We start from the raw sequence: 12,045 nt of genomic DNA on the forward strand, positions 1-12,045 counted from the left end.
CAATGGAGACCAGAGAGGTTCCAGAGGATTGCAGATATTGTTCCTTTATTCAAGAAAGGGAGTAGAGATGGCCCTGGAATTTATAGACCAGTGAGTCTAACCTCAGTGGTTGGTAAGTTGATGGAGAAGATCCTGAGAGGCAGGATTTATGAACATTTGGAGAGGTATAATATGATTAAGAATAGTCAGCATGGCTTTGTCAAAGGCAGATCATGCCTTACAAGCCTGACTGAATCTTTTGAAGATGTGACAAAACACATTGATGAAGGAACAGCAGTAGGTATAGTATATATGGACTTCAGCAAGGCATTTGATAAGGTGCCCCATGCAAGGCTTATTGAGAAAGTGAGGGGGCATGGGATTCAAGGGGACATTGCTTTGTGGATCCAGAACTGGCTTGCCTACAGAAGGCAGATGGTTCATATTTTGCATGGAGGTCGGTCATCAGTGGAATGCCCCATCAGTTCTGGGACCCTTACTCCTTGTGATTTTTATAAATGACCTCGATGAGGTAATGGAGGGATGGGTTGGTAAGTTTGCTGATGACACAAAGGTTGGAAGTGTTGTGGATAGTGTGGAGGGATGTCAGGAGTTGCAGTGAGACATAGATAGGATGCAAGACTGGGAGAAGTGGCAGATGGAGTTCAATCCAGATAAGTGTGAAGTGGTTCATTTTGGCAGGTCAAATAAGATGGCAGAACATAATATTAATGGTAGGACTCTTGGCAGCATGGAAGATCAGAAGGATCTTGGGGTCCAAGTTCATAGGACGCTCAAAGCAGCTGCGCAGGTTGAAGCTGTGGTTAAGCATATGGTGTACTGGCCTTCATCAATTGAGGAATTGAGTTTAGGAGCCGAGAGATAATGTTGCAGCTATATAGGACCCTGGTCAGACCCCACTTGGAGTACTGTGCTCAGTTCTGGTTGCCTCATTACTGGAAGGATGTGGAAGCCATAGAGAGGAGATTTACAAGGATGTTGCCTGGATTGGGAAGCATGCCGTATCAGGATAGGCTGAGGGAGCTCGGTCTTTTCTCCTTGGAGAGACGAAGAATGAGGGGTGACCTGATAGAGGTGTATAAGATGTTGAGAGATACTGATCAAGTGGTTAGTCAGAGGCTTTTTCCCAGGGCTGAAATGGTTGCCAGAAGAGGACAAAGACAGTAGGACTAGGGGGCACAGCCTCAAGATAAAGGGGAGGCGGTTTAGAACGGAGTTGAGGAGGAACTTCTTCACTCAAAGGGTGGTGAATCTCTGGAATTCTCTGCCCGTTGAAGTGGTGGAGGCTGCCTCGCTAAATATTTTTAAGAAGCGGGTTGATGGGTTCTTGATAAGAGAGGGGATTAAGGGTTATGGGGAGAGGGCGGGAAAGTGGAACTGAGCCACAACAGATCAGCCATGATCTTATTGAATGGTGGGGCAGGCTCGAAGGGCTAGATGGCCTACTCCTGCTCCTATTTCTTATGTTCTTATGTTCTTAAGGTGCTGAGGAGTAGGTACAGAGGACATGTCAGGGGTAAGTTTTTCACTCAGAGTGGTGGGTGCATGGAATGGGTTGCCAGCAACATGGTGGAGGTGGATTTGATAGAGTCTTTTAAGAGACTTTTAGATAAGTACACGGAACTTAGTAAGATAGAGGGTTATAGGTAAGCCTAGTAATCTCTAAAGCAGGGACATGTGCAGCACAACTTTGTGGGCCAGAGGACCTGTATTGTGCTGTAGTTTTTCTATGTTTCAACCACACCCTGCCTGCTGTTCCTTTGAGTCTTGCTGGTCCTACTCTCTAGTTCCTCTTGAGTTAATTCATCTTTGCTTTGGTTCCCACCCCTCTGCCAAACTAGTTCATCAGGTGAGTAACTCATCCGATGAAGAAGCAGCCCTCTGAAAGCTCATGATACCAAATAAACGTATTGGACTTTAACCTAGTTTGATCTGATTTGATTTATTATTGTCACATGTATTAACAGACAGTGAAAAGTATTGTTTCTTGCATGCTACACAAAGCATACTGTTCGTAGTGCAGAATGTAGTGTTACAGTCATAGCTGGGTGTAGAGAAAGGTCAACTTAATGCAAGTCCATTCAAAAGTTTGACAACAGCAGGGAAGAAGCTGTTCTTGAGTCAGTCAGAATGTGACCTCAGACTTTTGAATCTTTTTCCCGAAGGAAGAAGATGGAAGAGAGAATGTCCAGGGTGTATGGGTCCTGAATTATGCTGGCTGCTTTGCCAAGGCAGCAGGAAGTGTAGACAGAGTCAATGGATGGAAGGCTGGTTTGCACAATGGATTGGGCTATATTCACAACCTTTTGTAGTTCCTTGCGGTCTTGGGCAGAGCAGGAGCCATATCAAGCTGTGATACAACCAGAAAGAATGCTTTCTATGATGCATCTGTAAAAGTTGGTGAGAGTCGTAATTGTTGTGAGACTTCTTACTGTGCCCACCTCTGTCCAACACCGGCATCTCCACATCGTTTAGTTGGAGAATTGAAACCCTGACTTCTCAGCCTTGTAACTTCTGGATATGCCCAATACAGTTTAAAGTCAGAACAGCTTCCCAGAACACTAGGGAGAGAGACTATAAACAAGGTAATCACCAACTGCAGTTTTTCCACTCCAAGAAAGCAAGAAGCCTTGCTTTCAGCTAACAGCAGAATTTCCAAAACCAGGGAGAGAGAGCTTGATGTCCCTTCTAAGCTAAACTGCTGCCAGCCAAACAGAAAAGGAAACCTTAAATTCACTAGGAAAGAAAAAAACTGTCCAGAACACATGGCCTGCCAACCAGTCTTCCTCCTAACAATGCAGGGTCAGAAAACAATCCCAGGAAGTACCTGCAGTCCATAGTAAAAATAAACAAAACATCATTTAAGTAGCAATAAAAGGACTTCTAGCAGCCAGCCCGGCAGGAATGAAATCAAAAGTGCTTATAGCTACAGAGAACATGATTTTAAAAGAACTCTAAAAGGTACACTAATGTCACACAAGTATCTGCAATCTCTCTACACATCTGCTCCTCTAGTTCCTGCTGGCTGTTGGGGAGGGGGGGGGGGGAGGCGGATCTATAATACAGTCCCATCAGAGTGATCATCCCTTCCTTGTTTTTAAGTTCTATCTATTCTATGGCCTCATTTGATGAACTTCCAAGAATATTGTCTCTAAGACTGTTGTTATGCCCTCCCTTATCAAAATTGTAACTCCCCCTCTTCAGTTACCTGTACCTCTGTCAAGTCTGTAGCATCTGTATCCTGGAACATTGAGCTGCTGGTCCTGCCCTTCTCTCAGCCACATCTGTTATGGCGATAATATCCCAGTCCCCACAGCCAATCCACGATCTGAGTTTGTCCACCTTACCCGTTAAGCCTTGTGCATTAAAATAAATAGTTTAAACCAGAAGTATTTTTCTCCCTTTGCTGTGCCTCTGGCTATCCTGACTACAAAACTTGCTCTTGTTGGTTACTATATTGCCTCCTAACCTTTCCTTGCCCTTCTCTTGTTCAGACCCCCTGTCTCTGAGAGCACAGAAACCCGTCACTGCCTCTGCTGCTATAACCAGCCTTCGTGGCTGAAACCCATGCCTACCCACTGCCGCGGGGTTCCGCAGCCGATTGCCTCCTCTCTCCCCTGGACCAAATACCAAACCTACCCCTCCTGCTTATCAAACCCCATTCCCCACCACCCCCCCATTGATCACCGCTGTAAGGTGGCAATGGTCCACTGTCCAGTGGGTTCTGCCAGCATACCAGTCTAGCATTGTCAAGGTGCCAGGCTGGCAGTGCCAAGCCTGTAGTGTCCAAGGGGCAGCCCCAGCTCCCATCCCTGGCCTTCTGGGGGGGGTGGGTGTCTCAATGGCCTCCGATGCTACCGGCAAAGCCATCACATTTGATCTCCGTTCATTGTCAGTAGGCCCCGGAAGTGGACAGCCGGCACGAGGGCGAGTGGCCGTTATTTCTGACTGTTGGTGGTCACGTGGCGCTGACAATAGTGACAAGGTGCGCATGCGCAGAGGGAGACGGGCGTCGCCGGCACATGCGCGTTAGCGTTTGGCGCAACGGCGCAGCCGCGGAGCAGGCGTGGCTTGAATGGCGCAGGCGCAGTGCAGCTGGAGGAGGAGCGCGAGCCGCGGGAGGCGGGAAGGCGGCGCTGGTGTCCGGAATAAAAAGCCGGCTAACTAGTAGCTGGGAGTCACTCTGAGAGTTAGTAGTGGCTCGGGTTTGGTGTACCGTTCCTCGCCTCATCCTACTGCTGAGCCACGAAAAAACCGGCTGCTGTAGCCGCTGGTTGTCTGCTGCTGTGGTTATCGTTGATTCGGGCATCAGGCTAGAAGGTCAGTAAAGGTGAAATTAAATTGACGGACCAGCCACGTTAACTACTTTCCTAACTTGTTTATACTTTACAGAGCCCGCCAAGTTGATCTGGAGATATCTGAAGAATGCCAGGGTTTCTGCGAATATATTCGTGCAGGCACGATGCTCACTTCTGTCTGTTTCTGTTCTCTGGCCATAAACAGATTGCATGTTTAGGATTTGTAGTGAAACAGTCCGAAAACTACACACACCTCTTTAATACTTCAGGCGTCCAGAGTATTAATGCTTTTATGAAGAAAAGTCACTTATCCATCAGCAACAATTCGCCCACTTATAAAACAAATGCATATTTTTTTTGAATGGTGGTAGTAGTTATATAACGTGTGAAATACTGTTTTGTTTTTATTTTTATTCCCAGAAGGAGCAGAGAAGTTTGAGGGGTGTGGATAGGTAGCAGCTGTTCCCCTTAATTGAAGGATCAGTTATGGGGGGGGTGGTTGAGGAAAAACTTTTTAACCTGGGGTGATGATGGTCTGGCATATGCTCCCTGGGAGGGTGTGGTGGTGGCATACCTTTTTTTTTTAAAAGTACCTTGAGTACTTGGCATGCTATAACAGTCAATGCAGAGGTGGATAGGTTAGAGTCTTTCATATGTTGGTGCAGACTTGATGGGCTGAAAGGCCTCTGCACTGTTGTATTGTGTTTCTGGATTTAATCAATACCAAATGATCCTGTAATGTTTAGCCATCTACCATTCAGTGTCAACAGTGAAAGTCTACATGGTATAGTAATGTTCTTTAAGATTTATGGATTAATAAGTGCAGAAAAAGGATAGCAAAATCTGAGTGCACTCACCTGATGAAGGAGCAGTGCTCTGAAAGTTCCACCATCAAATAAACATGTTGGACTTTAACCTGGTGTTAAGATTACTTACTGAAGTCCAATGCTGGCAACTCTGCCTCAATAGGATGAGGCATTGGGATTAATATATACATGAATATATAATGTGGGTTGCTCTTGCATTGCTGTACCATACATGTTAAATAGCAAAATAGTTAGTACCTCAGCATTTCTTTGTTTAACATGCATGGAAATGTCATAATGCTCAAATGTGTACAAACCAAAGTGCTAAGAAATGCATACTGGGGGAATTTTACTTGATTATTAAAATGCACATTTTATCTGGGTAGCACATACACTCTTTATTAAAAGTCCAAATGGCTTTACACACAAGTTAACATGAGTCAAGGAATAATATACTAAAATCTACTGGACTGCATCAGTGCAGTAAAGAAAATTAATCAGTTTGCAGAATAATTATTAATGCTTCAGTAAATACTGGAGATATTGCAATGTTAACAGTTTGTTACTTTTATCAGAGACTATTGACTTGTATCTGATGTTACAATCAAAATAAAATATTTAAATAACCAGCAATATTCTTCCAGTAACTGTATAGTATACTATAATGAGGGAGTAAAACTACCATAAGCAATATCCATTAATCTGGGAAAATAGCAAGTGTCTATTTGTGAATGGAAATAGATTGAGAGTCAAGATAAAGAAATTCAAAACTAAAATAATTCCACTTGTTAGTTTTGGGAGACTGCTGACCAATCCTTAATCAGTGCCACTTGAAGTTCTTAGTCATTCAAGGAATGTGGCCATCATCAGGAGGAAGGATGAGGGAGGTTGTGGATTAACAAAAAAAGGCTTAAGAAGCTAAAATTGGACAAAGCCTATGAGGAATATAAGAAAGCAAGGAGGGGCCATGAAATGACTTTGACAAGTAGGGTTGAAGAGAATCCCAAGGCATTGTAACTATATTTTAACAAGAGGATAACTAGGGAGTGTGTAGGACTATCAAGGATAAAGGGGGAACTTGGTCTTATCACCAAGGAGAAGACATGAAGAATAGTGAGATCAGTGTGGAGTATCCTAATATGCTAGGGCACTTTGAGATTAAGACAGAAATGGTGTTGGATCACTTGAAGAACACTAAGGTTGATAAGTCCCACCAGTCCCTAGGGACTTAGATTGAAAGAGGAGATTGCTGGGGCCCTGACAAAGATCTTTGTAATCTCATTAGCTACTTGCCAGTCCTCCAGGATGTCTCCAGTAACTAATGCCCTCCTCTTTTGGAACAGGAAGAAAAGGGATAATCCAGGAAAGTAATATAGACCTTCCTAAACTGACGTAACTCCTGTTTTTTAAACTCCACTCTAACAAGCCTGAGTTCCTGTTTCTTTGAATGTACTTTCAACTCAGTGTTCACAGTTCTACCAGATCTTCATCTTCAGTCTCCAGTAGACCCTGAGCAATTAAATGGTGGTTGGGAAGCTATTGGAGAAGATTCATAGGGATAGGATCTGGGTGCATTTGGAAAAGCATGGCTTTGTCTGGGGCAGGTTGGTTTTTTCAAGAAGGTGTCAAAAGTAATCTGAAGATAGAGGACTGGATGTTGTCAGCATGGATTTTAGTAAGGCTTTTGACAAGGTCCCTTGTGGTAGGCTCATTCAGATACATGGGAAGCACAGTGACTTGGTTGCTTGGATTCAGAAGTGACTTGCCCACAGTCAGTAGTGGTTGAAAAGTGTTTTTTCTGGCTGAAGGTCCTTGACTACTAGCATTCTGCAGGGATCCATACTGGGAGGTTTGCCAACTGTAGACGGGTAAGTTAAAGTCTGCACGGTGTAGAAGGTTGTCAAAAGATACAGTGGGGTATGGATTAATTACAGATACTGGCAGAGAAATGACAGATGGAGTTAATCCAGGCAAGTGAGGTGCTGCACTTTGGGAGGTCAAATGTTAGTCACTGACAACTATGAACAGCATTGATCTACAGAGAAATAGAGGTTAAGTCCGTTGCTGTCTGAAAGTGGCCACATGAGTAGATGGGGTGATAAAGGTGTATGGTATACTTTCTTTAATGGTCGGCAGGATGTATGTTGCAGCTTTATAAAACTTTGGTTAGGCCATTTTTTTTTTTTGGGGTATTGTTTGGGCTGTCATGTTCCAATAAGGATGTGGATGCTTTTGAGAAGTTCACCAGGGTGCTACTTGGATTGGACAGTACGAGGAAAGGGTGGGCAAACTAGGTGGTTTTCTCTGGAGTGGCTGAAGGGAGATGTGATCATCTCTATATTGAGAGGCATAGATAAAATTGAAAGTTGAATCTTTTTCCCAGAATTGAAATGCCTTTATACTAGGGGGCATGCACTTGATGTGGAAGGGGGCAATAGCAGTGCCTGGAAAGTGTTACCAAGGGTGGTGGTGCAGCCAGACACAATAGGGGTGTTTAAGGGGCTTTTAGATAAGCACATGAATAGGGGAATGTGGAAGAAGGGCAGCAAAAGGGATGTTTAATTTGGTGTCATGTTCAGCACAACATTGTGGATTGAAGGGTCTGTTCCTGTGCTGTGCTGTTCTGTTCTATTTTCTAGTGATAAAGCCACCACAATGGTTAGCACTGCTGTCTTATAGTGCCAGAGATCAAGTTCAATTGCAGCCTCAGGTCATTCTGTGTGGAGTTTGCACATTCACCCTCATGTCTGTGGGTTACCTCCCAGGTGCTCTGGTTCCCTCCCAAGATCCAAATGTTAGGTTGATTGGCCATGCTAAATTGCCCCTTGGTGTCAGGGGAATAGCAGGATCAATGTGGGGGTTATGGGGATAGGAGCTAGGTGGGAATGTTGTCAGTGCAGGTTTGATGGGTTGAATGGCTGCCTGCACTATAGGGATTCTATCATTATTACTTATTGCCCTAGTGCAGGTGGTACTGAGCTGCTGCCTTGAGCATATGGGGTTAAGTTAGCCAATTCAGAAGGCTGTGAAGTATGTTTTAGTGTGACAAATCACAGGCTAACTAGCAAAGGTGGCAGAGTTTTCTTCCTGAACTGGATGGTTTTTGTAGTCCAGTAGCTTGAGCCACTGTTAATTATACTAGTTTCCCATTCCAGATTTTATTTGGTACTTGCAGACATGTCTGCAAATAACACAGTAGCCAGAATCTAGTGTTAATCATTGATTTTTTTTTTTCCTCCCAGCTGGAGGGACCCCTGTGTTGCTTCTAAACAAAATAGAGCACAGGAACAGGCCCTTCAGCCCTCCAAGTTTGTGCTGACTTTGTCCTAACTAAACTAAAGCCTTCTGTCCTTAATTAGCATGTATCTCTCCCTATTCATGTACCCATCCAGATCCCTCTTAAATGTTGCTAATGTTCCTGCTTCTATCACCTCTGACAGCTTGTTCCAGGCACCCACCATTCTCTAAGAAAAACTTCCCCCTCTCCTTGAATCAGTGTCCTCTTGTAATTGATACTTCCATCCCAGGGGGAAAAGAACCTCTGACTTATCCAGTCTGTCTGTGCCTCTTGTAATTTTGTAGATTCTTATCAAGCCTTGCCTCAGTTTTTATCTTTCCAGTGAAAACATTGCTAGTTTATTCTGTGGCAGGAGTCCCTCCAATTTAAGTGCCTTCACCCTGAGGGCAGCTGGCCAATCAGACTAGCAACTCTACAATGGTGACAGCACAACTGAGCAGCGACTGGCACTGGCAATTCTGTCAGGACTCTGCCTGACAATGAGGGATGTCCATCTGAGGCCACGGGCCAATCCAACAGGATTTGTTGGAGGGCTGTCAGATGCCATGGAAGAACTGTGCATCTTCCATTGAATCCCTGAGCCCACATGATTTAGTAGTGGTTCAGGTACATTGCTCCCTTCCTGTCTCTGACCTGAGCGCAGGAGGTTTTCCTGCTGCTGGCAGACTGAGGTGTCCCTATGATTTAGTGGGCTCAGCTGATGTTTTTCTTTACAGCAGGCTGGATTAAATTCTGTCTGATGTTCCCATCTTTGGAATAAACCAGTTTAACATGACACAAAATACCCCTTTGCAGTTGGTACAGTGGGTTGATGTATAAGTGCAATGTACTTTGAAGCAGTGGAATGCAACCTTGTGATTCAATTCCCATCCTGCAGGTTTCTATTAGAGTTGCATGTAGGATGTGTTTTTTCTCCTCCTACAGGGTAAGTGACTCCAAAGCATTTTCATACAGTCCTAGAGATGCTCTTTGCCAATTGTATAATTACATGATATGCAAATATGTTTGATAGTCCTTCAATTTGCTAGCAAATCTTTAAACTTTCAGTAATCTTCCATATGTTTGCTTTCTTCCAGTATGATTTTAGTTAAATTGAACTCCAAAAGTACTCTGTGTTGGGATGCAGCGGTCTTCATGCATTGTCTGATTGCTGTTGCATTATTTATTGAAAATGTTGCTGCTGTAACATTACATGTGAGTATGAAGTCCATGTTTCCCAGTCTTATACTTATATTTTTTAAATCATTCTTTTTCCATTTAGTTCAGTTTTTTTGGACAAAAATACATACCATGACTGGCGTCACAACTGTTACTTGTGGAGAAAAAAAATAATTAATGCAACTGTTTGCTAATCATTTCAGCTAAAACAACAAATACTGGCTGCAATGTCAAACCTCAAATCTGCTGGTCATTTTCTAAATAACATGTGATTTTATTGCAGTCCCTATGGGAAAGCTATTCATTTTTCTGTCTAGTGTTTTTTATATAAAACTTTCCCCAAGCCTGTGGGGAGTACCTCCCTCAGACAGTATCGCTAAGATTTGGAATGTACTTGTGAAGTATTATGGGGGAGAGCTTGCCAATTTCTTTCTTGCAGTTTCAGTAAGATGGGGATGGAAAAAACTATTTTCAGTGGATGATGCCTAGGTTATGTAGCACTTGTGTGGCTCTTACTTTGTAGGTTGAGACTAAGTGGTTTTGTGTAAATGTGCCAACTACTTAGTTCATGTCTTTTTGGGCATGAAATGTTTAAATCATTCTGCTTGTGTAGATCACTTTTTAGGCTTTTACTAATTCTGATTTTTGAATGTTATGTCTTGAATAACATCTCAGCTGTGGGACTGAATGTTTTCTGAAACCAAATATTTGTTTAGGATTTGACTGCAGTTACAAAGAGATAACTATTTAGATGTCTGCTGGAGTTGAAATATGTTTGCAACCACCCTGGGCAAATTGCCTAAACCCAGGCATGCCCTGTAGACTACTTGCAGCAACAATTTTTGCAAAGCAACTCAGACACAATACTCTGGGCAACAGGATTTTATTACTGTTTGGTTTTATTTTTTTAAAATTTAACATGAAGCAGGAATTATTTGAGTTAAACACAAGAGGAAAGAACTTCTGGGGAATGTTCTGATCAAACTAGGGATGGGGGGGAGCTGCAGTGGGGAATGCTGTTTTGTCCTGGAATCAAATTCATTTGAGGTGGTTTGGAGAAAAGTGTTTCTGGCAGTATTGAGAGGAACTAGCCTGCAGGCAGATCCTGCCTGAATTAAGTTGTTCCAGGACACAAACAGCCCTGTTCATATAGACATCTTGTACCTTTAGTTTTGAAGATTTCTCCATTACCACAAAACTGAGTAGCAGCTGCATTCAGTGCCCTAGTCCAGGTTAAAAATTAGTAGAATAAGAGGTTATTGCTAGCGTCATAGAAACTTACAGCACACAAGGAGACTTTTGGCTTTTTGCATCTCTGCCAGCTCTTTGAAAGAGCTGACCATAAGACATAAGAACAGAACTAGGCCATTCTGCCCATTGAGTCTGCTCCACCATTCAATCTTGGCTGATACTTTTTTTTCTCATCTCCGTTCTCCTGTTTTTTTCCCCCTCATAACCCCTGATCATCTTAACGAAGAACCTATCTATCTCTGTCTTAAGACACTCAATGACCTGGCCTCAACAGCTTTCTGCAAAGTTCCACAGATTCACCACCCTCTGGCTGAAGAAATTCCATCTATTTTAAAGGATCACCCCTTTTAGCCTGAGGTTGTACCCTCTGGTTCTTGGTTTTTCTTGCTAGTGGAAGCATCCTCCCCATGTCCACTCCCCTTCATCCTTCGAAACTTAGAGTACAGACCCAGAGTCCTCAACCATTCCTTATACAACAAGCTCCTCATTCCAGGGATCATCCTTGTGAATATTCTCTCATCTTTCCAAGGCTAGCACGTTCTTCCTTGGATGTGGGGCTCAGTGTTCCAAATGTACAGCCTCAGAAGTACATCCCTGCTCCTGTATTTTAGCCCTCATAACATGAATGCTGTCCAGTTACCCTACCTCTTTTTTTTTTTTTCCCCCCATATGTCAAGTGCAGTTAGAACATAAGAAATAGGAGTAGGCCATCTAGCCCTTTGAGCCTGCCCTGCCATTCAATAAGATCATGGCTGATCTGAAGCAGCTCAGTTCCACTTTCCTGCTTTCTCCCCATAACCCTTAATTCCCTTGCCTACCAAAAACCTATCTACCCGTGACTTAAATATATTTAGCAAGGTAGCCTCCACCACTGCAATGGGCAGAGAATTCCAGAGATTCACCACCCTTTGAGTGAAGAAGTTTCTCCTCAACTCCATCCTAAACTGCCCCCCTTATCTTGAGGCTGTGCCTTCTAGTCCTGCTGTCCTTTGAGTGGGAAGAATCCCTCTACCTCTACCCTATCCATCCCCTTCATTATCTTATGTCTCTATAAGATCCCCTCATCCTTCTAAACTCCAATGAGTACAGACCCAGTCTATTCAGCCTCTCTTCATAGTTCAACCCCCCCCCCCCCATCTCCAGTATCAGCCTAGTGAACCTCCTCTGCACTCCTTCCAAGGCCAAAATATCCTTGTCCAAGTGTGGTGACCAAAACTGCACACAGTACTCCAGC

General features: G+C 43.6%; 1 protein-coding gene across 1 annotated transcript in view; it reads left to right on the top strand.

The window, feature by feature from the left end:
• Positions 1-4,248: 4,248 nt before the first annotated feature.
• Positions 4,249-12,045, top strand: part of ttc16 (tetratricopeptide repeat domain 16) — a 180,920-nt gene continuing 173,123 nt past the window's right edge. Inside the window, exons 1-2 of the mRNA XM_080212074.1 lie at positions 4,249-4,320; positions 9,479-9,596. Coding sequence (XP_080068200.1) covers positions 9,480-9,596 — 117 coding nt within the window. The 5' untranslated portion in view covers positions 4,249-4,320; position 9,479. The remainder of the gene's footprint in view (positions 4,321-9,478; positions 9,597-12,045) is intronic.

The sequence above is a fragment of the Carcharhinus amblyrhynchos genome, chromosome 25, assembly GCF_965287045.1.
Source record: "Carcharhinus amblyrhynchos chromosome 25, sCarAmb.v2.hapA, whole genome shotgun sequence".
NCBI classification, from domain to species: Eukaryota; Metazoa; Chordata; class Chondrichthyes; order Carcharhiniformes; family Carcharhinidae; genus Carcharhinus; species Carcharhinus amblyrhynchos.